General features: G+C 42.4%; 2 protein-coding genes across 2 annotated transcripts; both read left to right on the top strand.

Annotated features, from left to right (window-relative positions):
• Positions 1-1,253: 1,253 nt before the first annotated feature.
• tspan36 (tetraspanin 36) lies at positions 1,254-13,271 on the top strand. Its single transcript, XM_088910417.1, has 7 exons — positions 1,254-1,446; positions 6,882-7,073; positions 8,451-8,525; positions 9,150-9,245; positions 10,431-10,574; positions 12,042-12,125; positions 12,484-13,271. The coding sequence occupies exons 1-7, from the start codon at positions 1,387-1,389 to the stop codon at positions 12,568-12,570; spliced, it is 738 nt and encodes a 245-aa protein (XP_088766543.1). The 5' UTR covers positions 1,254-1,386; the 3' UTR covers positions 12,571-13,271.
• Positions 13,272-15,452: 2,181 nt separating this feature from the next.
• ska1 (spindle and kinetochore associated complex subunit 1) lies at positions 15,453-27,248 on the top strand. The gene is made up of 7 exons (XM_088910416.1): positions 15,453-15,505; positions 16,621-16,732; positions 17,167-17,291; positions 19,522-19,619; positions 20,855-20,989; positions 26,014-26,183; positions 27,040-27,248. The coding sequence occupies exons 2-7, from the start codon at positions 16,645-16,647 to the stop codon at positions 27,186-27,188; spliced, it is 765 nt and encodes a 254-aa protein (XP_088766542.1). The 5' UTR covers positions 15,453-15,505; positions 16,621-16,644; the 3' UTR covers positions 27,189-27,248.
• The last annotated feature ends 655 nt before the right edge of the window (positions 27,249-27,903 follow it).

The raw sequence follows: 27,903 nt of genomic DNA on the forward strand, positions 1-27,903 counted from the left end.
TCGATGTTCTAAGAAGTTCCCCACATTTTAAAGCCATAAAGAGAAAGAAAAACTGGGAAAGTTTCTCTTTCTCTTAATGGCTTTGATATGGTATACAACACAATGAATGTTTGCTTTATATTATTTTCAATCAGAATTAATGACATTCTGTTGTACTAATACAGTATCCATGTGCTTTCAAATGTTGAGTCCAACATGTGCCATAAATCTTTGACAGATCTAATTATGAACCAAAGCTATGCCCAGCTTTGTGAAAAAAATCCTTTTTGCAAGGCATGATTAGTTTTAAACACAAAAAGGTCTACACATTCGATTACATACTTTCTGTTCTAAATTTACTAAGCACATTCAATTACTAAAAGGATAATTCTTCACTATTTCAGTACGTGTTGGAAACACTTATAAATGAGTTAAGAATGAGATAGCAATCAGTTGAATTAAGAAACCCCAGATCATCAAGGGATGAAGGGTATTCACATTTGGATCCTAAAGGATAATAATAATAAATCCACTGATTCATTTATAACAACATTGTAAAAAGTCTTTAAAGTTTATGATAAAAAAAAACTTTACAACCCAGATAATTGCTCTCCTGGACTGGAAACTGCCGTACACCCTATCATCTCTGCGTTTTAAAGATGTCTGCCCATATATTGTCTAAATTTGATTAGTCATCTTTGAATACTGTTTATCGCCGTTTCAGACTCAGACTCATTTAGATTATCCTTTTCATTTAGATTCCCATAGGATACCAATCGACACACTTTTCCAAATTTTGATTTGATTACAATAAGAATGGTACTGTCGCATAGTACTAAAGATGTTAAATGATTCTTTCTGGTTTTTTCTTTTCATGAAAGATATCGTGTTGATCACAACGGAAAACAGAGTGCTTAAACGTGTTGATGAATGCTGCCTTTGCAACTCTAGACAAGACCCTAGTTTTATCTGCTGTCAATAAGCACCCAACAGTCCAGCTCCCGATATTCTGAATTGTATTTATTTTCCAGGTAATGTATGGGAACGTCCATTATGTGGGAAGCTCTCCTATCTTCACCTTTCTCTTGTGACACAAATGGTGAGATTAGGAAACAAATGTAATTTGTGCAAGGCGTGTGAAATGACGCCGATGACTGACGTGAGCTCGATTCGCTTGGTCCACAACCTCTGAGAAATTACTGTAAGAGAAATTGCTGGGCTCTAAGACCCAGACAAAAAAACCTAATCTAAAGAAAGGCCTAATCATGTGACTGTGTGAGTCAGAGCGATACTCGTCATGTGGTTTATTAAGTTTAACAGGTTGCTCATAACACAGTTGCAATCGCTGGAGAAATTGTGGAGCGACGATTTCAGAAGCATTTTACACTCTTACAGTAACTGCAGACAATGGATTGCGGATTAATAACTTCGAAAACAGTTCTACTGTTGCTGAGCTTGATTTTCTGGGTAAGTTATTTTTTTCTAGAATATGTTACGTTTGATAATATGCCTCGACCCTTTGTTTTAAATGATTGTGTGTGGCGAGGATAGTACGAAACAAAAAAAACGGTTACCTGCAAGTGGGTGGAACATTTTCAAAAAAGCTCATCAGGAAATGTAGTAAGAAGAAAAAAATTCTCATTAGTGTCTATAACTGCTCACACTTTATTAACCGTGTATAAAATGTTAACTTGTATGAAATAAACCACAAAACGTGGATTAAGATTGATTGAATGATAATGTGATCCTTTTATTAAACCCAGCAGTGTACCTCTTCGGTATTTTACCGTGATGGACTTAATTCGCTGCCCTTCATCGTGCGTGAATTTTAAAACGCAGTATTGACATGGATATCCAGTCTACAATATGAGATTATACGTAGGTTAACTATTCATACATTCATACTAGTAAGTAAACTACAAGAGCCCAGTCGACCCACGGCTACATTGAACCGATTCGGCAGAAAGTTTTAAGTGGGAGTTTGTTCCGAATCGCTGTGCGTGGTCCGTATTTATTGGGGGAGTATTTTTAGTTAATAGTGTATATACGTATAAATCAAATAGTTGTTTTTGTCTTGAAGAATCCGATTTTGTCAAGATTTGAAATCCAAGAGTCTCTAAACGCCGCCTTGTTTAAGTACCTTATTCTTATAAACCGTCTTAAACCAGGAAAATCATTTTCTGGGGGGGACTTCAATTCGACACTCCTTTTGCATTAGTTGAGATGAAAATAGTTCAACGGGGACTCAAGTTTGGGTTTTTTCAGAGCTCTTGCCGTGTTCTTTAGCCAAATAAGCTGAGTCATTTGCTTCTTCGAATCGACCTTTGCTGGGAGTTTATCATTTTAAAGCATCCCTTTTAACCCCGTTTTGTCTTTAAATCTTTTAATCTTGCGTTTTCTCTGTAGGAAAGAATACATATGTTTAAATGGACTGTATAGAATCTGCTTGTCCATACTTCCTAATGTTGTAACATCTCTTACAAGGCAGCAAGCTGGCACAAGAGCATCCCAGGCATTTACAGTATCTTATGTAAAGAAGTTTCTGGGTTGGCATTGGAATCATGACGTATTTATCACAACACCGCGGGTGACCGAGCATTGCGTATAGATCCTGTGCCGCATTAATGACCTATGGGTACTTGTAAAATATAAACATTTGAAACTGCGTCTTCCTCGTTATGTGTTGGTGCTCGTGGCCTGGACCTGGAGGTGGATTCTGTTCCTTGAGCACAGTGGTCTCTAGTCCTGATCCTGGATTCTTCTAATCTGGTCAATACCATACATCACCTGTATATCTTGTATAACAGCCTGTATATAGGCTGTTTTTAAAGATCAGCAATAATTTGTGGATCCAATAATGATGACTCTGATCCTTGTGCACTGTGTTACTTTCTAATTTTCATTCCATCTTGTGCCCTCATTTTACTTATCCTCCTAATTTGTTCAATTAGCTGCTTGTCAGATCTTAATCAGGTGCTAATTGAAAGGTGTCTCTAAACCCTGCTGAAACCCATCACTCCAGGCCAGTAGCTGCCAGCTCCTGCTGTAGCTCACACAGTGGGTGTGCAGAGCTCTGAAAGAAAGTTGCTAATCATTCAGCATGGAAGGGCTAGCGCACGCTTTTGCTTTTCATTTCTAAGCAAGCTCTCTGCAGCCTCATCAAAGCCTTAAATTAAGAGCTGTAACTGACAATAGGGGATAGCAAACCCTTTCATTCATTCATTGACACAGCTTAAATCAAAAGACAAATACTGAGAAAAAGGCCTTGTTTTTTTTTGAAAACATGAATTATTATTCATACAGGTGATCTACTCCTAATGTCTGTTTTCTTAAATAGACACGTATTGGATTATTCTTAAGAGAATGTTTGCAGTTGATTACACAAGGCGTTCACTTCATTAGAGGCAAAGTTAACTAGAGATCACCCGATGAGAAATATTGCAGTTACTCACCTAATTATTGAATTCGAATCAATGATGTAACCAAGCATATGGAACACGAGCCAGAAGACACTGCGCCTCCTGGGTTTGAGTTTGATACCTATTGTAGACTGAGGCAGGGGTAGTCAACCTTGGCAACTCCATTCCATGCCGTTGCAGATTTTGAAATCCTCCAGTTAATTACTTCATTAGCTGAGCTGCTGGAGATGACTTCAGTGGTCAGGGGTTAGCTGGGTCAAAAATTGCTATGGAACAACATAAGAAAGTGGACGAAGCCATTGACCAGCAGCCATATCACCCTGCAGCTCACAACTGGCAGCCTACTGAAGCTAAGCAGGTGTGAGTCTGGTCAGTACCTGGATGGGAGACCTCCTGGGAAAAACTAAGGCTGCTGCTGGAAGAGGTGTTAGTAGAGGCAGCAGGGGGCACTCCACTAACGGCCCATATGGGTCCTAATGCTCTAGTATAGTGATGGGGACACTATACTGTAAACAGGCGCCGTCCTTCGGATGAGACGTAAAACCGAGGTCCTGACTCTCTGTGGTCATTAAAAATCCCAGGGCGTTTCTTGAAAAAATTTCCCATTTGCCCTTCATGGCCTCCTAATAATCCCCATCTATGAATTGGCTTCATTACTCTGCTCTCCTCCCCACTAATAGCTGATGTGTGGTGAGCGTTCTGGCGCACTATGGCTGCCGTTGCATCATCCAGGTGGGGGCTGCACATTGGTGGTGGTGGAGGGGAGTCCCCATTACCTGTAAAGCGCTTTGAGTGGAGTGTCCAGAAAAGCACTATATAAGTGTAAGCAATGATTATTATTTTGGAAGAGAAGCACTCGCTCGCTTCCCTGTGGCAGTTAAGGATATATTGGAGATGCTTGCTTGTTATTACCACTCATTCAGCCGCACCTTCAAACTCCACGTGGGTTTCTGTCTGGAGCTGGGCAAAAAAGAGTGCGCAGAATTCCAGCAGGAGTAGCTTGTGTTGTGTTTTACCTGTGTGAAGGAGTGACTGACAGAAATAGTATCGTTCTTATTTGCCAAGCTAAAATTTGGACTCGGACAGCCGGGTGGATGTGAACTTGTTTTACCATTTGAGTAACAAGCCCATGTTCAGAGGGCAGTTCTCTTGGAGTGGGGAGCTGATTAAATGAAAGCAAAGGTGGTCCTATCATTGTAACAGATCACGCTGTCAGTCTTAACAGGCAGAACATCAGATTTGTAGTGTAAGTGATTTCGGTATTCATTGAGAGGTTCACTGTTTGGTAGCAAGTAATTGCTGTATGTGGTTGCTCCAAATCTAATTAGGATGAGTGAGATGCAGTATAACACTGCTAGCCTTGAAGGTCTTCAGTTTCTTAATGTTTTAAGAAAACCTTCTTGCTCTTCAGCAGTTCTTTTTTTTAGATTGTAACATGGTTTTGACTGTGATATTGTGGCATATTTTTAGGACTTTTTATGAAAGGATGGTTTGTCTGAAATGAAAATTTGCAAAGGAAGCTCTATTCTTCTGAGCTCCAGGAATTGTACTGATGTGTGGTGTGATAAAACAGTTTCAATGAGGAAGGGGGCTTGTGCAGAATGTGTTTTGGTGGTAAAAAGGTTTTTATTTGCTGTGAAGTGGGTTAGTGAGGTTTGTGTCTCTTTCAGTTCTGCATGCCTAGAGTATCTTCAAAGAGCTTCATCAGACGTTCTCTTAAGGCGCCTCTAGCAGTTCCGCTGCAACACACCATCTACATCCTGCTAAATTGAACTTGATTAGGACAGGAAGTCTTATTGTTTTTTGTCTAAATTGGTGTGACCTGTAGACACGGAGCCCCTGCCATCTTGCCCAGTTCTCCGGGCTGGGCGGTTCGTCATTCCCTTTCTGAGTCCAGGGTCTCCCAGGGACATGGGAAGCTCAGACATCAGTCCGTGTTTCCAGTCTCCTCTCTGGAGCCCAGACAGCTACTCAATCCATTGGAAACTCTGAAAAATTGTTCAAAGGGAAGTGGCGGTCATGGGATCACAGCAGTGAGCTAGAACTTTCGCCTGCTTACACACAGAATGAAGAAACTGGATGAGTTGAAGGTGACTTTTAGTTTCAAGGTCAGCCTCCCAGTCTATAACTAGGAACTGGATTTAAGCTCTTTGTTTTGTCACCCTAAAATATCTCATCCGTTGAGCTTTTTTGTACTGCATTCTTTAATGGGATGATGTATCACTCAAAAAACAGCCTGGCAGTGTACTAGGAGCTAATGGGCAGGTTGGCGTTAAACAAATCTGCGTTTGTTTAGAAGGAGCCTGTTGGTCTTCTCCTCTCACAGTAAAGACCGTGCTCCTTCTCGGCAGTAGAGTTAAGACAGAAGCACTTTTGCGGTTTGTCTCTGGTGCTAGATGAGCTGGCTCAACAAAATCACTCAGGGGGGAATTACTTTTGGTTGCGTCTTTCAATCCCACTGTGAGGAGGGGGAACTTCGGGCACCATAGTCATTGCTGGAGCTGGCTTTGTAACGTGTGTGCGAGAGTGTCGACAGCAGTTTCCCATGTGGGAAAACAGGAGAGGGGTTCAGCAGTTGTAATGGAGGGCAAAGCTAGTGTTAGTTGTTCCCCTATTGACATGCACCAGATAAGGGGATATGGGTTCCTTCCCAGATCAAGCGTGATGCATGTTAAAGGATAACAGAGTACAAACACAGTATTTTACGTTCATAAATGCTGTTTGTCTATTGAGATCAGTGGATCTGGATAAGTAGTAGGTGAATTTTTCCAGTTTAATATGGTTTATATTTTATTAACCATAATAAAAAAACCTTATTTTATCCTTCTGATATTTGATGTGTTGGGTGATTAAAACAGAAAGACTGGTCACACAGCTCCACGACTAAACGTCATCTGCTTGTTCAGCCATCTCCAGACCTGTCCTTTGTCTGTTCATTCACCAGTGGTGCTGAGTGGACACACCAGAAGGTGTCCTGTGACTGGACTTGACCGTGTTTGCCAGAACAAGCATACGTAGGTGTGAGCTCACGCAAACAGGTCTTGTTAGAAACAGAAGGCCAGGGCTTTAATGGGCTTATGTAATAAATGCCTTCTTAAAGCACAAAACAAAACGATACCTTTACTAACTGTTATTCATTGGTCCAAACATGGCCTCTCTGTGTTGTCAACAATGAGCTCACTCTGATATGAAAAAAATAAAATTACATGCTTCTGTGCTTGATGTTCAGGTCTGTTCTGAAGCACTTCTGCATTTGGACCAGCTGTGAGGCTGTGTCAATACCTCAGATTTGCCTAATTGTTCAGTCATACATGTAGAGTCACTGAAGGGTGTTTCCGGTCATCCCATTAACCACTGAAGGAGTGTGATTGTGACGTTGCACTCGGAGGCCCTGTCTGCAAGGCAGAGGCCAAAACTGGTCAGCTGGCATTTTTTTACGTCTAGGCTGATGGAAATTAAGTGTCTTCTCTTTCTCTGTTTCAGGCTGCAGGGGCTGCTCTGGCATATGTGGGCTCCTATGTCTTCACCAGCTACAAAAACTATGACAACTTCCTGGAGGACAAGTACACACTCATTCCTGCGGTGGTGATCCTGGGCGTCGCCGTGGTGATGTTCGTCATTGGAATCATTGGGTGCTGTGCGACGCTGCGCGAGTCGCGCATTGGGCTGGGGTTTGTAAGTATGACACTGCAGGTCTGGCAAGACCCTCGGGCTTCTCAAGGGCAAAGGGTCTGTCTCTCTACCGGGTCTTGCTGCCTCCGTGAAACTCCGCTCAGAGGAGAAAGGTGCATCTGTACAAACTGTAAAAGAATCTTCCCTTGGAAGACATTGTAGTTTTGACCAATGTATCCCTCCCTAAAAAATACATTAATACTTGAATCAAAGTATCAATGTGCGTCCAGTTCAAAAACTGAGAAGTAACACCAGTTGGTTTAGTGGTTATTGTACCCTAAAGCTCGGCTATAAACTGTAATAGAAAAAGAATATGAACAGATAAAACATGGCAAACAAGTGGTTAGAAGAAAAGGGTATTCCTTAAACAGCATTTTACAGTAATTGGACAGGAACTTGAGTTAGTTTTAAGGTAGCTGCTGCTGGCTGCTTTCACAAAAACAGTAGCCTCATTGAAGGAGTCCCCCACACAGTCTTTCAGTTCCTTTTTTTCTGCAAAAGAAAAAACACCAAAAATGTACGCAAAGCAGAAATCTTTTCCCAAAACAGTAGGAGCTTCACTTCTTCATTAGTTGCCCATGCAGGTCGATGGGGGAAAAACAGTTTCAGAAAGTCATCAAGACAAAACTAAAACCAGGAATACTGGCAAAAATACCGCACCAGGGAAATTGGGAGTGTAAGGATATCGTTGAAATTATTGCAATCATTTTAGCGGGTCTTCTGACCTGTTCTTTTCACTTCCTGTTCTTGTTAATGGTGGGAGGCTGGGGGAGTGGAGGAACTTATTACTTTATTAAATACCCAAGCTTAATATCATTAATACCCATTTAATACCATGCAAATTTATACTGATTATATTTAGACACATTAATACCCATCTTGGATAAGATCAAACTTTTTTGTAACCTTAGTAGAAGAGCCCCCCAAATAGCTATTCTCTGCAAGTTTAGTTCCACTCAACTGATGTACTCTTCTGCTGTGGATGTCTCTTGGGTCATATTGTGTGTTTTCATGGCTTGTGATTGTCAAACTAAGCTGTTTTCACGCATAATTAAACAAAGATGTGGCCATACTGCCCCCTGTAAGGCACATTGTTAATTCTAAAACATTTCAATATACTGTAGGTCCCATATCAAGGGAAGTGAGTACTTTCGGTAAAAATGCTCAGTAATGTAATAACTTTATTGGTACAACAAAGTCTGAAATGTTTTTTCAACACAGTACTCCCTGTCCTTGCATAGGACTGCTGTTTAAGGAAAGCAGTGTTCAACAAGCTAAAGAAAACACAAGTCATGTCAAGCAGTCCTTGAAGAGAGAGCTAAGGCTAAAAGCTGAGCTCTGTTTCACTTTCTGTTTTCTGTTTTCGTATCTCCTCATCAGTTCCTCATCATCATCCTGCTGATCTTTGCAGCCGAAGTGGCAGCCTTTGTGCTGGGAGTTATCTACCGGGGAAGGGTGAGTGTTGCCCAGCTATTCCCTGCTCTCATTGTTGTGGAAATTCTGCCAGATTTCTTCATCATCAGACTAATGTGACCATGTATATTCTGCACAGCAAAAACTCTCAGAAAATGCTGATGTTCTGATCTCAAGGTGGTGTGCTCATTTGTTCAAGCTTAGCTGTTATTCTGTCCATTACAGCACAGATATAAACACCTGTGGTGCTTCAACATTTAATGAGCAAGTATTTTTCAAGCATTCAGTAACCAACCACTACTCCCTTTTTATGAAATTCTTTCCGACTGTACTTAAATTGTGATTTCTCTTCTATTTTGCGATTAATTCAAACATACAAAATAAACAGCTAATTATTTGAATTATTTTTCCTCTAAGCAGGAAAGAAAGCAACAAGGATGTGTCACTGTCTTTTTAAAACAAGCCTGAAAGGGCGAGTGTTTCTAAAGATAATTTCCACACGGCAAAAAAATAAGTAAAAGTACCAAGAGTGCCTATTGGTTATAAGAGTTCTTAAGGTTTCTTGTTTATTTGAGAAGAAATTGTTGGCATTCCAGTCCTACAAACTCCATTGTTTGCAGATTGCTTGTCTGTCTTTGTCTGAGTGTGTGTGCCTATTTTTTCTAGGTAAATAGAGACATTGAAAAATCAATGGCTGAGGTTTTCCAGAAGTACGATGGGAAGAATTCGGAAAGCAGAGCAGTGGATTATTTGCAACAACAGGTAAACTGGAGAAGGTTTGAAGGCTCTCATTCTGGGGGGGAAGAGTGTGGAATTTCTGGCAGTGTCGCATGCTAGTGTTTAGGATACATTATAGTGAGGCTTTTCTCGTGAGAGAGTTAGCTGAGTAAATTGAAGCACAGATCCAGTCTGACATTGAAATTCAATGACTTTAATGGCTGGGATACACACAATCGGAGTCAGGACAGGGACGAATGGAACAGTTGTCTTCAGAGTCGCATGTTGGCCATGTGGGTGAGTTTGAGTGGAAAAGGATACAGACAAGGCAAGTGAAGTATTCGAAATCCAGTGACTTTGCTGGGTCATGTGAGACTCTCGAGGCCATGGAAAGATGTTGTCTTTCAGTGTCTGTGCGAAGATCTCGCTGTATCACCAGGCTTAAGACAGACCAGCTGTTCTTAAAAGCTGGAAACAAATAAGTGCTAAGTGAAAGTATTCTAAATATCAGTGCCATGTTGTAGTGTGGAGTAGGGGCGCAGTAGTGATTGGGGGGTGTATTGTGGGGGGCGTGAAGTAGAGGCGCAGTAGTAATTGGGGGGGTGTTTGTGGGGGGGGCGTGGAGTTGGTGTGCAGTAGTGATTGGGGGGGTGTTTGTGGGGGGCGTGGTGTAGGGGCGCAGTAGTGATTGGGGGGGTGTTTGTGGGGGGGCGTGGAGTTGGTGTGCAGTAGTGATTGGGGGGGTGTTTGTGGGGGGCGTGGTGTAGGGGCGCAGTAGTGATTGGGGGGTGTATTGTGGGGGGCGTGAAGTAGAGGCGCAGTAGTGATTGGGGGGGTGTTTGTGGGGGGGCGTGGAGTTGGTGTGCAGTAGTGATTGGGGGGGTGTTTGTGGGGGGCGTGGAGTTGGTGTGCAGTAGTGATTGGGGGGGTGTTTGTGGGGGGCGTGGTGTAGGGGCGCAGTAGTGATTGGGGGGGTGTTTGTGGGGGGCGTGAAGTAGAGGCGCAGTAGTGATTTGGGGGGTGTTTGTGGGGGGGCGTGGAGTTGGTGTGCAGTAGTGATTGGGGGGGTGTTTGTGGGGGGCATGGTGTAGGGGCGCAGTAGTGATTGGGGGGGGTGTTTGTGGGGGGTGTGGTGTAGGGGCGCGGTAGTGATTGGGGGTGTGGGTGTGGGGGATGTGGAGCAGGGGCATAGTAGTGATTTGGGTATTTGTGTGTTTTTCTGCTCTGCAGCTCCAGTGTTGTGGAGTGAAGAACTACAGCGACTGGAACAATACCCAGTGGTTCCACACCTCTGGCAATGGCAGTGTTCCCCAGTCCTGCTGCAAGTCTGCCTTCGCCAACTGCACCGGCCAGCCTGGCTTCATCAACACAGAGGTAAGGGCCGACTCCCAGAGAGCAGGCTCAGCACGCAGGTACCTCCTCCTCCTGTCCTGGTTGGGCAATCTCTGTGCAGTCCTGATTCAAACTGAACAGTTACCAAGGTCCATATCTTAACCTAAATGGTACAAAGCTTCAAGGTAACTGCAGTGGTTGAGAGAAGCCACAGTTACTGATCCATAGTTTTTATGTATTGATTTGTTTTGATGTTCATGATTTGAGGACATAAAATGTTTTTGTACAGTTTTGGTTTCTTTCGTTTTGGCGACCCACCATGGGTGCTAGGATTTGAGGCGGAGGAGTGAGAGGGTGATGTGCAAATACTGATTGTCTCATTGTCTGCAGTTAAAGTTGGGATATGTCCCCACTGCCACTGCATCAGTGGGCATGAACAACAGGCTGCACTAGAGACTGGAAATTGTAGAGTCACCATCAGTAATCATGATGTGGGTGGTAGGGAGCCTTGGGAACATGAGACCTCTTTTCCTGTGTTCAGAAGGTTGTGCTCAAAGATGGACCTAACTCTCAGCTGCTTCTAATGCAAACTGAAAGAGATTTTTCTGATGCTGTACAATGTGTTCATGTGGCTGGAGAGTACTACAGCTAAAGTTCCTGTGCTTCTCTGACCATCTGCAGTCTCCACATGATACCATAGTGGGGCCTTTGTGACTTGTGTTTCTAGCATCACGGAGGGTTTTGGCAAACGAGAACCCTTCCTGAACAGGATTAGAACCAGATGCCCGATGCATTCAGATTCCTGTTCAATAGAGCATACAAAAGTTACAAACAAGAGAAGACCATTGGACAAATCTAGCTTGTTGCCTAAGAGGTCTGAGGATCTCCTCCAGTTCTTTCTTGAAAGAAGCCAGGGTCTCAACACCAACAGCATTGCCATTCATTTTTTCCAGATCCCTGAAGCCACTGGGTAAAGAGGTTGCACCTGCTTTCTATATTAAATGCACAATCTTTGAATTTCTGCTTGTTTTTTTTCTATGAAACTCTGAATTGCTGCTAAGGAGCATCACACATGGCCGTTTCTAACAACTGTTCTCTCCTTCAGAGACTGTCCATTGAAGACGAGTCTATGCTGGTCATGTGTGTGATTCATTTTCCAAATGGGCATGAGACCATTAGTCATATATAAATCATTTTCAGCAACCTCAAAACCTACTATGAGTGATGCTGATATATTTATTTCAAGACAGTCACTCTTTGTCTCATTCTAAAATGACTTTGACTTGTGTATCATTGGGGTTTTTTGTAAGTTGTTTCTCAGCTGTCAACATTGTGGCCATCTCTGACAGTCACAGGACCCAGTTAGATCACCAGATCAACTAACCAGTATCTCTTATGTTGAGCTTGCCATGGCCTGACAATTAAACTAAAGTACAAAACTTCAGAAACTGCTGCAAAAGGGAAGAGTGGTGATCTTTTGTTCTAAATGTGTTGTCTTGCAACTCACAGGGCTGTGAAACCAAACTGGAGCATGTACTTCAGGAGGTCCTGAGCTATGCCATGCTGGTGATTCTGGGGTTTGCCATCATCAAGGTAACTTTCATTGTGCTTTTTAATAGATATTACAAGGAACATGGTTCTATTAGATGAAAAGATCTTTAACAGCCTGACAGACTATGCATACTCAAACCCGAGTACCAAGAGGTACCGGAGCACCATTCCACAGTGGGATCTTGGGCATACAAGCACCAAGATTGAGCCATCAGATACTCCTGGTTGCCTGACTACTTATAGATTTCTGTATAGTACATCGTAAGTAGGGAGCAAATGGCACATTTGACATGAAACAAGGGGGAGCAGATTGAGCGTTTTCAGTATATTTTATTTGTGCACATAGCGAATGTCTGCTGCAAAGACCCTTGCCTTATTTTTTCCTCTGTTTGGATTTCAGTTCTTCGGGATGCTGAGCGTGTGCGTGATCACGTGCAGAAACAGGAACCAGAATGACTACCAGCCCTTGTCTGGCACATATGCGTGAGGATCCCATGCCCTTCACTCGGGGTTTGGAGAGAGAGCTGTTTTGTTCAGGACTGTCCACACACACACACTTGGGTGTTTGTTCTAATGTCTGTATTTGAGCAAACCGTCACGTTTTCAGGGGCACATTTCTGGTTTTGTATTTCTTAATTTCAAGGTCCAAGGCTCCAAGGGGATTTTTTTTTTCACTTAAGTTTCATATATCTATTATATTGAAGAGTTTCGCTCAGAGTGTGTTGATTTGACAGGTAGGACAGGATTCGGTATTATAAGCTGACTAATGAAATACTGAAGGCAAGGAATTGCTGTTCTGTAAATATGCCTCAAGTCTGAAGTGTGCCTTGCTCCTTGAATTTCTCTTCTGGTTTTAAATAATTCTGTTAACTAATAATTGTGGGAGAAAATGTATATAATGCACCTGGTACAAATAATATTTGAACGGAGTCTAGGATGGTATTATTTAGAACCTCATTTTTAAGTGGTAGGCAACACTGAAAGGCACTATTACTATTGTTTGTTTGCTTTGGTCACTGAACCTTTATGCTGGAAACAACCTTTTTTAAAAGAAAATTTCACATGCCATAAATATCTGTTGTGTGTGTTTTTTAATTCAAAATGTAATAAAATAAATTCTGAATTAACTGCTTTGCACACCTAAATGCACAATAAATGCAGTTCTGCAGATCTGAATATGCTCAGAAATGTAGATTGTTTATTGAAAATAGTGCTTTATATTATAATGTAATGTTAGAACTTTTTTTAAAATGTATGGCAGTTGTCATTTCTGAAGTTTAAAATTCCAGAGTTATATCAAGATGATAAAAGCATATCGATTCAGTGATTTAGGAGATAGGATACAGATTTTTTTTCATCACTGTTCAAATGTACCTAGTAATTTAAAAGTTATCAACAGTAAAGTATTTGATTTTAATTAAGCTTTTTTTTTTCCAAACATTTACTTACAACTACATACAGTTACATACTTAATGGCAACGCCAAAACCTATTTTTGCTTTACAGTTCAGTATTTGTGTTGATCATTACATTAATATGAATGATGAGTATATTATGTAAATTTTAGAGTAATTCAAACATACATGTGATCATATTAGAATAAAAACATAATGTGTGTTCATTCCACTGAATTAAAGTAACTTTAAGCATCGAGATGCATTCCCTTTAAGTTTGCAGAAGTCTGCAACCCCCTTAGTTCACCCAACCCTGAGTGTAAATATTTGAGATTCTTTCCTGAAGCCACTTTGAATTCTGACTCCATTTGTTTCTTCAGCATGTTAAACACACATTGCATTTTTTAAAGTATCTTAAGCAATTTTGAAAAATTTAACAAGACTAACAGTGACTATGAAACAATAGAAACAAATGAAACTACTGTACATAAAAACATCTAATAAAATGAACTCAGTTGGATTTTAATCCAGATTGACTTGGCCAGTCTAAGATTTTTCCACCTGTTTGTCCCGATGATCTCCTTGGTTGCACTGCATGTATGTTTTGGGTTACTGTCACGCTGCATGCTAAAGTGCTGCCCAATCAGTGTGGCAGCATTTTCTTCTACATTGGGAGACAAAATTTTTCTGTAAAATTCAGGAATTCTTTACATCTCCAAGGCTTTCCACACTTTGGTAAAACTTTGTCTCCATCTCATCTGCTCAGCAAACTTGCATTCAAAACTTTCTTGGCGCATACTTGTGCTTCCCCAGCAAATTCTCATCAGGCTCGTCAGCTCTTGCATCCAGCGACATTACCGTGGTGATTTGTGTGTGTGGTAAGTATGCTTGCAGAATGTAACAGAATATTGTAACGGTAACGGGGTCCGCGGACAGAAAGAAACGGGCCGGAGTCTCTGGCACAGGTCGGCAGGACATTTATTAAGGACGCTGAGGGGGTGTTACATAGTGACAGGGGAAATACAGCACTGCACCACACCTACACAGACACAAGAGGGAAGAGGGCATCTCCAGCTCTCGTCCCACTATATACAAGCGGGTAGTCCCGCCCCTCAGCCGCCGCTCGCAGCCTGCCTTGCGTGCGCGTGGCTACAGCGCTCTAGAGTACGTGGGCTCTGCAATATAGAAGACAACTGTGGAACATTTTTCACGGGAGGTATTGATCCCCAATACTTAATAGCCGGAGTATCCTTCTTAAGTTATTGTAACGAATACGCCCCTGCACATTATATAACTTAAGCTCAGCCGGCAAGACTCCTGTTGAGCGACACTGGAGACCCGGATTCGCGCCCATTGCAGTTGACGGACGAACAGGGGTGGGAGCGGCGAGGGCACAAGCCCGAGAACCCGAATCCGTTACATTATTAACATAACCATGTTATACTTCATGTATGTCAATAAATGTATTTCTGGAAATAAATGTAGCAAATTATTGACCAATATAGAGTTTAAATATTGCTGGTAAAGTGCAGGTAATTATGATCATTAACTAAATGATGATGACAATATTTATGCCAGGGACTTTACAGGTGGTATTTTTTATAATTCACCTGGCAAACTTTCAGTTTTTGATTTATAGTTATGAATTCACATTGTTATATGCATGTTTGGTGCGGGAAAACCTGTACAGATCAGTGCTGGACATTTTTTGTTAGTAACAACTTATATTAAAAAAAACATTTGTACATACACATTTTCCAAATAAAGACTAGTTTAGATGCATTTATTTTTTCCAGAGTCTTAAAAAATAACTTTTACACTGGAAACAGAACTGACGATAAGAGACTTTTTGTTTATGAAGCTACACTTGCGGTCGAAACGGGTTTTTGTTCTAAACTACACTTCCCGATGAGCTTCTCTCCTTCTCGCGAGATGACGATTGGATGGCGGGATGAGAGAGAAGTTTGAAATGTGGACTAGAAGCGGAGCGGAGGGGAGTGCCGGCGCCGTCACTGTTCAGGTCCAGACGGTCTGTTTTTGTAGATATTATATAAGTAAGATGTCTTCAGATCGAAGTCTACGGCTTGCTTATTTTGGGTTTGAATTATTAAAATAGAAACAAACATGAAATGATCAAAAACGCGTGGACTATATACACAAGAGCGCTTGTATGTTAAATGTTAGCACTATATATGTGTACAAAATCATGATTACAATTAAAATTAAGTACGGAGTATTTTGAAGAATAAGGATTGCTGTGTGTCTGCGATTTATGTCTAGCTGGTTCGACTTTTGCTGTGGTTGTTTTGTCTTTGTGAAATATCCTCCACTAATCTTGCTTACAGACCCCAACACGCTTATCAACTCGGTTAGTGGTCCTTTCCTCAGCGAGGTTTCGTTTTTCGAAGGCTACAGTTTGCTTTTAGCAATGATTTAGCTCTGGTCCTCTAAAACAAACCAGGAAATAATCGATTGCTTCGATTCTCTGTAGTGATCTTTGAGGTACCGGTTTAATGGCGACGTTTAAAATCATGATGGTGTTATCCAGGGCTCAGCTCGTTAGCTGTAATGTAACTGTAAATGGCTAATTGTGAATTGAGCACAACCGTGCACGGAATTCGACGCAACCCCGAATTTTAAGACAAAAGACTATCGGCAAATAATCGGAAAACAGATCGAATCGACCTTCGTCTCGAATTTGCATGTTTAAGGATTTGTAGCAAGGTATATTCAATATAAATTTCTAAAGTCATTTGGTCTGTTAGTTAGATTCTGTACAAAGACGAATAGCCAGGTTTGTACTTGGCCTTCATTGACCAGTGGGAGTAAGTGGAACAATAAAAGAGAACTGTGATTATATACCGAAAACATTCTTCTTCCTTACGTGAAGTGTACTTCTTTACACAAAGAGTGGGAGGAGACTGGGATTAACTGCCCAGCTATGTTATTGAGAGACTGTGTGGGATCCTTTGAGAATTATCTGACTGAGGTGCTCAGATAAAAAATGTGTAAACGAGACTTGTAGCCTTGCTGGTGATGTTCTAGTGAATATTTGCATTGAGCAAGATTTGTATTTAAATATTAAATGGAATTGCCTGTGTTATTTATGTGTCTTTGTACTGTTTTTTTTTTTGTCTTTGACAGAAACAACAATAGGCAGCTTTACCAATGGATTCTTGTGACCTGGGAGAATTGACTCAGCATATAAACAACAAAATATCATGCATCAGGAAGATGATTGAGCTCAGGACCGTTGGTACGGTGCGGACAGGTTTTCAAACTGGTGATTCAAAACTGATTTAAGACCAGCCACTATGTGACTTGTTCTGTCACTGCATCACAAGCTTCTTAAACAAGGCTGTGTCCTATTTTGTGTTAGAAGTAAAAAAAACCATTAGCTTCAAAACCAGAACTTCTCTGTTTCTAATATACTAGAATGATACACTGGCCCTCCAGGACTTGGACTGGACAAACCTGGTTTCGTGGCTCAGTAATGCTACTTGTACACAGTAGGTACTAACTGATTATCACTGGTCCTCGTTAACATGGGGAAACAGCCGAGCAAATGTGATCTGACAGTGTAGAGGGCAGAATTTCAATGTCTTTTAAACGCAACGATATCTTTTTCTGTCGAGGTCCTTTATTCATTTTAATGCAGTTACCTTTTTGTTCTCTCTTTTCCTTCCTCAGTAAATGATCCCCATAAAAGAAGTATTCTGCAGAAAGTGGGCCAGGATGTTCTCACGATAAATATGCTCTTAGACCAGTTTGAAAAACACCTCGCCCAGCAGAAGGAGATGCTGAAGACCCTTAAGGTATGATACTGACTGATAGCCGGATGTGTTTTTTCTGTCCCGCCTGGGCTGCATGTTTTGTCCATTTTCAGTGCAATTGCGTTCCACTTCCTGTTCCCATAGAGGCTGGAACCACGTAAGAAGTGGTCCTAGGCGTGCAGTCTGCCTGCAGTGAGTGCAGAAATGGAAAGTGAGGAGAGGTGCTGAACAGCAGCAGGACAGGCCACTGCCTCCTGTCTTCCTATGACAAAGCCGCGCTCGTGTGCCAGCTCTGCTCCTCCGGCGCTGCGCAGTGGGGCGCTGTAGATCCATTTACTGCCTGCTTTCAAACATACATGAAGTAAAGACAAACTAAGCAACTTGCAAATGTGTCTTGGAAAAGGCCCTGGGACTGACCTTGTGTCGTCTCCTGAGTATCTCTCACGTTCCTCTATGTGTGTTGAGGGGTGCTGTCTCTTACCACCCCTTAGCTTGTTTTGGGTCTTTTTTCAAACTGCAGAAAAAATGGAGCCCTCTGGTGTCAGTGATCTGGCGTGTGCACAAGCAGAAGCTGCTCTGGCTGCAATGACTTCTGTAGCTCGCAGACACGGCAGTGTTGGACATTGGTCACCGTGGTCATTTTCCATATGGCTGTTTTTCTAGCTGTATGCCCGAGACTGTGAGGTACCATGTTCTTCTGCACCTGCCCGGCCCCCTTTGAATAGAAATTCCTCCATCTCCTCGACGGAGATCTCCCGTGTGAGGCGCAGGTGGGGTTCTGCTGTGCAGGGGCTGTGTTCGCTCGCGATCTACGCTGGAGGGTTTGTGTACCGGATTTTGTTTAAAGGAACCCGTAGAGATGTGAATAATTCTGGCCCTCATGTTTCCTGGGATTCAATTATATCAAATACAACTTTGCTCTGTGCAGCACTGTTGCAATTACAGTATAACATTTTTGACAATTTTGAAGCAAGACCGGTTATCCGATCTGTAATGCATTCCATTATGAATTGTAATACATTGTTTTCTGTTCCTATTTCACGGGTGGTATGAATAAATCTGTGTATGGTTTCTGCCTTAGAGTTTATTGCCATACCCTGTTTGTTCTCTGATGTCCTGGAAGTTCAAAACAAAATGAATCACAAATAAATAACCAGCAGAGGGCTCTGTCTTATTAAAAATAAATGGAGAAGAATGCACAGCAGATAAGGCACTCTGTCTTATTCATTCATTAAAATTCCCAACAAAAACAAACCATTATTGAAAAAGATGAGTCAGTTGAGTTGTCATTGACGATAATGACCTGGGGACCCGTTTTCACAGCAGGGTATTGTGCTGGGGCTATCTGAGCAAAGGTCTTTGCTCAAGGGTATGACTGTACTGACCCAACTGGAACTTGAACCCCAAGATCAGAGCTGCTCACTGCTGCCTCATATTAATTAAATCGGTGTAGTAAATGTCTAGAGTGCCCTACATTAAACAAGCTTCCGTTTTCCTCTAGCAAGCTCATTTAAATTCCGACCACACTTCTTTGACATTCTCGTTTGTCAGAGTTTGGCTGAATCAGTGTGCTGGACCTAAAGTGAAATATGGAAGAGATTTTTTTTTCCCTTGCCAGTAAATGGATCTTTGGAACAGCCCACTTAGGAGACTGAATCCAGAGTTTCACAGGGGTTATGTAATGCACCGTAACCTCAGGGCATAACCACACGCTCATGGGCTGACTCTTCCAAATTCCTACCGCAGGGTTCAGATGAAACTGAAGGGAAGAGAATGCTGAGGATACAAAAGAGATGGATCTGACCAGAAACACTTATTATGTTATACTATATACTGTACTATATTATATTATAAGCCCTAAATTTGCTAGTTTTCAAAGTTTTCAGCTAGGACTGTTTTTTATTCTCTTTAAAAGATTTTTTTGCTCATAAACGTTTGTACATGCTCACGGCCTGTGTCCAGTGCGATTCCCAGTATCGTACATCTCTCACTGCTAGTCTGATAACATCAGCTGCACGTGAGCAGCATTTTATTAAAAACATTGTGGACAGACCTTGCAGACGCATGAAAACATGCCCTGATGGCAGAAAGTGATTGAAGCATCGTATGGCTTTTAAACTGGCGATTGAAGAGCTCTGCTGCCGTGAAAACTAGAAGCCTGGGCTCCCACAGACCACAGCCAGAAATCAGAGTCCCTCATGAATGAAATGCTTTCTTTGATTCTTTGAACATAATTTCTCTAACTGCTGATTTAACATCTCTCGTCCTGCAGGAGGTAGAGGAATCCTTTAAGGAGGACGCGAAGGAGGCCGAACACCTCTTACAGAACATCCCTCCACACATGCCGAGGAAAACCTCAGTCACTGCAAGGTCAGCCCTGCCCATCTTTTCAGAGAACAGTGCCCCCTTTGACTGTTTACAACCGGTAGCTCAGTTCAGAAAGTAAATCGGCATGTTCAGATACGTGGGACACAGGGACCGTGAGGTGATTTCAGTCAAATTCCCAGCTCCTCTACTGTAGTTAGCTGGCTTTGAGTAAATGGACTCTGAGCAATCAGCGCTGTGTTGGGCCCTGCGGTATAATTACTCCTCAGTCCCGCTGTGCCACAAGCCTGTTCCCTGGCCTCTCGCACATCTGCTGCCAGCGCCCTGTGCGACAGGCCTGCGGCCCCAGTGCTGATGCAGTGGAACAAGGCCAGCTCTCCGTTCCCCGTTCCTGCAGCCCTGCGGCGGTGCTGTCATCGGCATCCTGCTGCCGGCGTGCTCCCGGAGAAGCGAAGTGCCATATGGAACCGTGGGAATGAAGAGGAGATCCCAGCTGAGCCTCCTACTGCTCGGCTCCCTCGTGCCCGTAGCTCACAAGCTGATCTGCGTGCGACGGACTCATTCAGAGGGACCGCAGGCACGCGGATTTCTCGTTGGTCCCGCGCGTGTAAAAGGAGAGCTCGATAACCCCGTGTTCTTGCAGGGAGTTGATCGATGCTGTGTGCAGGAACAGCTTGTGTTTTTTAGTCTCCGAAAGCAGCTGCAGAAGGGATTTTAACCCTTGCAGTCCTGGTAATGCAGACTGGGGTGTGCTGCAAAAGCTACCACTGCTTATCAGCAGCCATTTCTCTCGTGGGGTTTTGTCACTTTCGGACTGAAACTGGTCCAGGTGTTGACCACTGTAAGGCCTCATGTTTACTATGCGATTCAGGTAGACTTTTTTGTGACCACCTGTTGTAACTCTGGGTATTTATTTAGCTGTCTCAGGCCCACGGGATATGTAGACAGGTGGATGTTTGTGAGGCCGTGAACAGAGATATCCATTTTAATTGGCTTTTCCTTAATATGACATTTATGGTAGCACAGGAAGTGATCTAGGCTCTGTCCAAGGTAGAGAAGTAGTCAGTAACGCCTGTGCTTCAGAGTTTAGTGATCTCTGCTCAGATCTCCAAGGACTTTCGTAATACACTCAGCTGAAATCTACGCCAAGCTGCGCTGTGACTTTTTGCGGCCCTACGATACCACCTTTTCTCAAAGCATTCTTGCGTTGCATGTGCAGTAATGACCTCCTCCTTTGCCTCAGGCGCCCCATGTCAAGAGCTCTCCCTCTTGTTTCCTAGTGTCGCTGAGGTGAAATCGGAAAAGGATCCCGACACCAGACCAGTTCCTGAGCAAGAGCCCGTCAGAAAGCCCTCTAAATGTGTAATCAAGGAAATGGAGTTCGTCACCTTGGCAGAGTTTGAGAGTATTCCACAGTAAGTGTTTTTGTACTACGGCCCTCATCAGGTGTCCGGCAGGCCACACAGAGAGTGCCTTCTTCCCTCCCTGATTGGGCACGTTTGTGACGAAGGGCAACTCACTGGAGGGCCTTTAATGAATACATCAGGATAAAAATAGTCTTCAGGCTTTTTATGATCAAGAACCAAAGCCAGTGGTCCAATCCACTTTTAAATATAAATATAAGTAGCAGGATGTCTTAAGAACTGAAGCTGTTCTTTAGCCTGACAGAACAGGATATTCTTTTCAGCCCAGGGGTGTCTCTGCACATCACCATCTTTTTTGTAACATGGCGACCAGAGGTGTGCGCAGAATTCTACAAGCTACATTTGCTAACAGGTTGTGCATTTATAACATAACATTGATTTAACTTAAATCCCTTTCTTTTAGCTGTATATCCTGACATGGTTTGCCTTTTTGTTGTATCCCCCAATTTGCCCCAGTTGTCACTTTGTAGTGAGACAGTGTGGAGCAGTGGCCGACCGAGGGCTTTTGGAGCAAACCCTGACTATTTCCTTTCTTTTCCGGGATGTGGCCAGGAAAATCGCTATTCTCCCTCGGGCTACGGTTAAGTCTTTTAGGTTCGGCTACGGGCTTCTTCCCACTGAAGAGCACGTTAGGAGTGCAGGTGGGAGGAGGAACGATCCACTTTGATCAACAGAGGGCTGGTTTTGTGTTGCTGTTGCATAAATATTGATCAGTTCATCCAATGCTGCTCCAGTTCCCTTGCAGAGTGACAGAAGCTAAAAACACATTTTTGGGTAATGTGTTGGTTAAAGAAACAGCTTGCTGGCAAACTGGCTTTTAAAAGCGAGACTGCTTTCTTTTTTCACATTCAGCTATAACACATCGATTAGATGAAGGTTTTATTTTGATTGACCCCAAACCTTGACAGGTTGCCAAGTGTTTGCTCTGGTTATACAACAGATACAGCAGTTTCTCCCAAAGGCCTGCTTCTACATACAGTACATCTGTAAAATTGTTGGGTTAAATTTAGTAGCGCTGTACGCAATCAATGATAAGCGTTTAGGTTTGTGTGGATTCTAGAGGTTTGAGGATGGAGAAAGAAATGGCTCTTAGTATCTGTTGTAACAAAACAAGTTTGGAATGAAACAATCTTTTACTGTTAAATTTTTATTATCTTTTTAGGATAAAGAGGCTTCTGATTAAACCTCTGTTTATACGGATTGTAGAAACAATTGGATGTGGATCAAAACAGCACTTTACATTAAGCGGTATCTAGTCTTTTTGGGGGTCACATTTTGATTTTGCTGTTTTTCCAAATTTGGGAAATTTGATGCTAAGTGTGAGCAACATTGGTGGAACTTGTTTATGCTTAGCTTTGGATCAGAGCCTGAATAATTAATACAGCATTTCCAGAAACGTCAGATACTTTCCCAAATGTTTTATAATACCTTTGTCTATAATAATATAATGTCTTTGGGTGCTGTAGACATGTTTTTATGTCTTGAATTTGTATAAAACTTTTAGAAATAAAGCACAGCGTACTTAAGAGAAATCACAGACAGACTACATATTTAAAATACAGTACTGCAGATACAACACAGTACCGGACACATTACTTCAGCTGGTTTAATGCAAAGTACAGTGCATTACATTTATTACAATACCTGTTTAAAGAGAAATCAATTTTTTGTGATATACTGTACTTAAGCCTTTCGTCACATTATCACCAAGAAATGTTGGATTCCAGGTTACTGGTCTTCAAGTATTCAGTGATCTTTCATATTCCTGCTTTAGTGCGATTCAGTTCAGTTATTCTTTTTCTACAAGCATGTCTGTTGGTAAGCGATTTGGAAGGTATTATATTGATACTTCTCTCCCAGGGCTCTGTAGGTAAGGCTGTGGCTGGGGAAATGACAAAACTTGCTACAAAGTTTTGTTTTTACACCTTAAAGGACTGTTTCCTTCTCTTTGCCTGAAATGGAAAGGTTTTCCCAGCCTGTCTTTGCACAAGCCTAATCAATAATGTAATTTGCTGAATTTTATAATGATTTTCTTTTGGAGGAATGTGTGAATGGTAAAGTCTTTGTTAGCTTATTTAATATAATTATACAACTGTATAGTGAGGACCGGTTTGGTTTGTGGTCATTATACAGTATGTCTAGATTAAATAAGTCTGCCTTAACATCAGACTGGCAGGTGTAAAGTGCAAAACCTGTTAAATCAAATTTAGTTTTTCGACATAGAAGTGAGATTAATTCCCATGATAGGAAATATCTCCGCAGGTGGCATTGTATATATGCTAAATGGTAAAGGTTCCAGCACAAACCCATGGGGAACAGCCTGAATAACTGGGACATCCTCAGATTTACAACAGCCAAGATTTACTAATTGGCTTCTGTTAGCCAAATAGGAGCCAAACCAACAAACGGTTTATCAGCAGCCCCTAGATGATTTTCCAAGCAATCCAGGATGAAGGCTCTGGATTGACAGTATTAGGAGCGGCAGTTAAGACCTGATAGAGAAGAATTTTAAGTGCCTCAGAGTTCAACACCATCAACATATCATAACCTACCTCAGCAAGTGCTGTTTCAGTACCATCTCTGTGTAAACCCTAAAGGAAGGTCTCGGATAGCTCGTTAGATAATACTAGGTCTTATTTTAGCTACATTTTTAGTCACGTAACCAGCATCCATAGCCGTAAAATAAAGAGAAAGTGAAGCCCGTGAGAGCAGGAGTAGGCGTAGTTAAAATTAATAAAAAAGGTGAGACCAGTTGTTTATTATAAATAGTCTGCATTTAGATGTGAAATAACTGCATTAATGTGTTATGTTGTAGATGAAGGGCTGAACTATTAACTGGTTTGAGCCGTTTATCCATGGTGTAGACATGCCTGTGGGACTGTTGTGACAGTTCCCCATAAGACTGGCACACAATGAGGACCTGAGTGGTTTAAGAGCAAGCTGTAGAAGAGCAGTTAGCCTGTTTCTCACATTTCCCACACATATGACTTCTTTGTAACCTTTCCTACAACATTTACAGTACAGTGAGTATCTAGACCTGTAGGGCGTAGCAGCGTTTCTGTGTGGTTCTCCGCAGGTGTCGAGGAGCTAGGAGCCTTAATAGGAATGTTCAGTCTGCAGGCTTGTAATTGAATGCATTTGCACTTTTCATGTACATTCGTTACGAGAAATTTGATTTTATGCTTTAGTCCTCCACCCGGGCTAAAGTGTGTTGTGAGGATGTCCATAGTTTCCTAACAAAATAGGTAGATTGTACATATCCAAATGCCTGTGTTCACAAATATATAGCCATTTCAATCTGAAACAATTCAGTGAAAAATAGTCGTACAATGGAGCTAGAAAAATAATGTCCTGTGGCACAACGCGTGTTCTTGTCTTGCTCATTTGTTTGCTTGCAGCTTATTGATCCAGGAGCACATTGAGCTGGTTCTTGAAGCTTTGCCAGTGAGTCCCTGTCAGCGGTATGACTGGGCAGTTTGTTCCTGAAGTGTGTGAGGAGACGTCTCTTGTTTAGATGCCTGAATAGGCCAGTCCTTGTGTCCCCTTGATAAACCAGGCCCCTGGTTTGACGCACAGGCAGAAAACAGGCTTCTGGTCTGTGTGTGTTTTTCTGTTTTGAAGTTTCTGTCGACACCCTACGCTGACAGGCTGAAAGAACTGAACATGGGGTCTTTAAAACAGAGGAGGGAAGGCACAGCTCTTCCCACGGCGGATGAGATCTTTAGATCAATTAACTACGAACTACCAAACACACTAGATAGACCAATCCTCTCGTAACCTTTCTTACATTCTTATGTGACTTTAAATACTTGAATCAGATCATCTCCTTTGCTTAAGACATTAAAATCAATCAGAGATTCCATCCCTTTTTGGCGCAACATGTCTTTATATCAGGTACTGTTCTTTGAACTCTTCTGTGCACCAAAATTCTTGAGGAACAAAATGGAACACTAGTTTTAATGCTTTGAGTGTTTAAAAACTGCACCATTGCGGTTTTTGTGTTCTGTTTATAAACTGCCCTTTTATCCTATTGAAAGCTTTTTTGACTTTGCATACAGCTTTGTTTGGTACTGCTAAGGGCTGTAAATTATCCTTTTCATTATGCAATTCAGTGCCAAACTCAATGCAGAATGGGTGTGCAAATTTGAACTAAATCAATAAAAAGGAAAGGCTTTCTTAGTCAGTTGTTTCATTGTGAATGGGGAGTAAAGAATTACCTCCACACTCCCTTCTCTTAGCTTAAAGGAAAAAGTATTTTTCACTACAGCACTCCATTTTTTTTGTTTGTGTTCATTTTATGAAACTTCACCTTCTGCGACTTCTGCAGCGTCCTCTTTCTGTCACAGTCCCAGGATTTGTCTGCAGGCTTACCTCTATAATCAGTACTTTATTTCCGCAATCAGCTACCAGGCCTTCCCAGGGCCATTACATAAACAGGGCCGATGATATGGATTAAATACCAGGACAGAGTGTTCCTAATGAAAAATGGTTACTAATCATGTTAAAGGAAAACTGGTGACACACTTGAACTAGTGGGATTATTTCTCTATTTAAAGCGTCAGACATATGCAGCAGACTGTGCTCAGAGGCCTTTTGTTTCCAAGTTGCTAGGAAGAAGGTTTTTTCTTGGAACAAGATCATTTCTATCCTGACAGTGAAACAAGTGGGAATCCGATTAAGAGGGGATGTGGCCCACTTAATTGAAAAGGCAATATTTTGTTAGTTTTCTTCCATATACACTTTTGTTGGGCCCTAATCCTGCATTATTCCACAATGAGCATCAGTGTGTGCACCCTGTGACATTCATAGGCCAAGTCAGTGATGTTCTGCCTCAGCTAGTATTATCGCTCATAAAAATTTCATAAATGCTTAAGCTTCCTTTATACCCCTAATACTTTACTGTTGTGGAGGACCAGACTTCAGCTACCAAACAAAGCTTGGAGCCAGTTTTCTTCCTGTTCACCTGAGAGTCTCCTCTCTTCAGCTGTGTTTTAACACCCTTTTCAACTTTTTAGATACATGAAAGGACGCATGACATACGACCAGCTGAACGGTGTGATCGAGGAAATCAACAAAGCAGTGACAAGTAAATACAAGATTCTGCACCAGCCTCTAAAATCCATGAGCAACGCCTCAAGGAAACTGTACCAGAGGTTTAAGGACGAGGAGACCAAGGGCACTAAAGGTAATGTAGTTACAGAGGAGTCGAACTAAGAAGGCAAACGTGATTCTTTCAAATGCTGCTCTGCATTGAGAAGATTTTTCTCTGAGTGATGTGTTTTGACGTAAGATAACCTCAATTAAAGGTTTGTGATTAGTCACAGATATTTAAAATATCATGAGGAATTGCCACCTCAGTGAAGGTGTTTAGGCAGTGCAAATAAACAGTATGTGGCATGCTCGGTAAAATATGCTGCAGTTTACTCATTAGAAATGGACGAAGGCAACTAAAACATCCCAAGCTGCCTCTCTGTACAGTGTGAAATCTGCTTTGAGCTGGGAATAATGTGAATCTTACAGCACACTCGTAAGATCTCGTTTTGGGCATTGTGCTGGATTTTGTTTTCCATACCACAAGAACAAGATATCAAGGATATCACCACTCTGGAAAGAGTTCATCCAGATTAATACGTCTGTGACCTGCACAGAGGATTTAAAGGCTTGATTCCCTTGAGTCTTGAAGGGGGAATAATAAGAGTGGACTTAACACAACTTAGTATTCTAGATCCTGCAAAGCACTGGCAGTCAACGCAAAGGACAACTTGAGAATCAAACATGAGTCAAGGTCCCAGGGACACAACTGGTCAGTTAAGAGGAGGTGCATTTAAGACTAAATAGGAGATCAAATGAGCTGTAGGTACGATGGGAAAAATCTTTCCTTCAACAGTCAGCTAGATGAGAATTTTAGTTCAGTTAGCTGCGCACAGCACGTGAGACAAATGGCTTGCTCTTGATCTGTCACCTGTTTTCAGAATCTGTCGATTCCCGGAGAAGTGCCCCAGGGCAGAGGGGGTTGATCCTCCTTGTTTGTGACGTTGCAGGTCTGTTTTTCATCGTGGACACTGACATCAGGGAGTTCACCTCCATGAACGTGGGCAAGCGCTTCCAGAGCATGCTGAACGTGCTGCGGCACTGCCAGCGGCTGCGCGAGCTCCGCGGAGGGGGCGTCACCCGCTACGTGCTGCTCTGAGCGCAGCCGCCTACGCCAGCCAGCGCCCTGACCCAGACTGGCACGCGACTCCTCACCCCAGAGGCTGAACGGGGAGGAGCCCTCATTACGGGCAGCAAGAAAGCCAGCTGCGAGACGAAGACCTTTCTGCACAACTCGGCTCCTCTTTTCTGAATTCTCGTTTCTGCAGTAGCAGCTCTCCTGCCAGCTCTGCAGCTTTGTCCCGGCATCAGTAATCCAGTAATAACAATGACATGTACGAGTCCAAACCCTACAGTGAAATGGAGGGGAAGGGCTGATTTTTTTCCTATTGTTTTTCCTTTTGTGTTTTGTATGATTAGGAAGTTTCTTTTTTCCCCAGTGGCCACTAATGTTTGCATGACGTTGACATTAATGCTTCCCCTGAGTTCATCACCTCTGCCATCACATGCTAGATCTCCAGCATCCCCACTGTGCCCATGGCCATTAAACAACCCTGCTACCACCGTCATTACCAGTGGTGTCAGATTTTTGCTGGACGTTTTAGGTAGAGCAGTACTCCTTGTCTTAACTTTTTTTTCCCATTTACAAGAGAAGTCTCCAAGCCTGGCATCTTCTTGTTGGCTTGCTGAGTGAGTGGGAGTTGTGAGTAGCACTCAGTGCAGTGGAAACCAGCTCTGATGGCCGAATACTGTCATGTCTGGGCATCTATTCCAGCCCAGGCTGGCTGCTTATATCAGGTGAAGGAAAATCAGGC

This window comes from Atractosteus spatula, chromosome 3 (genome assembly GCF_055471065.1).
Source record: "Atractosteus spatula isolate fAtrSpa1 chromosome 3, fAtrSpa1.hap1, whole genome shotgun sequence".
Taxonomy (NCBI): domain Eukaryota; kingdom Metazoa; phylum Chordata; class Actinopteri; order Semionotiformes; family Lepisosteidae; genus Atractosteus; species Atractosteus spatula.

Coding starts and splice junctions, on each gene's coding strand:
- tspan36 (XM_088910417.1), top strand. CDS start 1,387: ATGGATTGCGGATTAATAACTTCGAAAACAGTTCTACTGTTGCTGAGC. Junction 7,074..8,450: donor CGCGCATTGGGCTGGGGTTT/GTAAGTATGACA, acceptor TCTCCTCATCAG/TTCCTCATCATCATCCTGCT. Junction 12,126..12,483: donor TGGGGTTTGCCATCATCAAG/GTAACTTTCATT, acceptor TTTGGATTTCAG/TTCTTCGGGATGCTGAGCGT.
- ska1 (XM_088910416.1), top strand. CDS start 16,645: ATGGATTCTTGTGACCTGGGAGAATTGACTCAGCATATAAACAACAAA. Junction 20,990..26,013: donor GAGTTTGAGAGTATTCCACA/GTAAGTGTTTTT, acceptor TCAACTTTTTAG/ATACATGAAAGGACGCATGA. Junction 26,184..27,039: donor GGAGACCAAGGGCACTAAAG/GTAATGTAGTTA, acceptor GTGACGTTGCAG/GTCTGTTTTTCATCGTGGAC.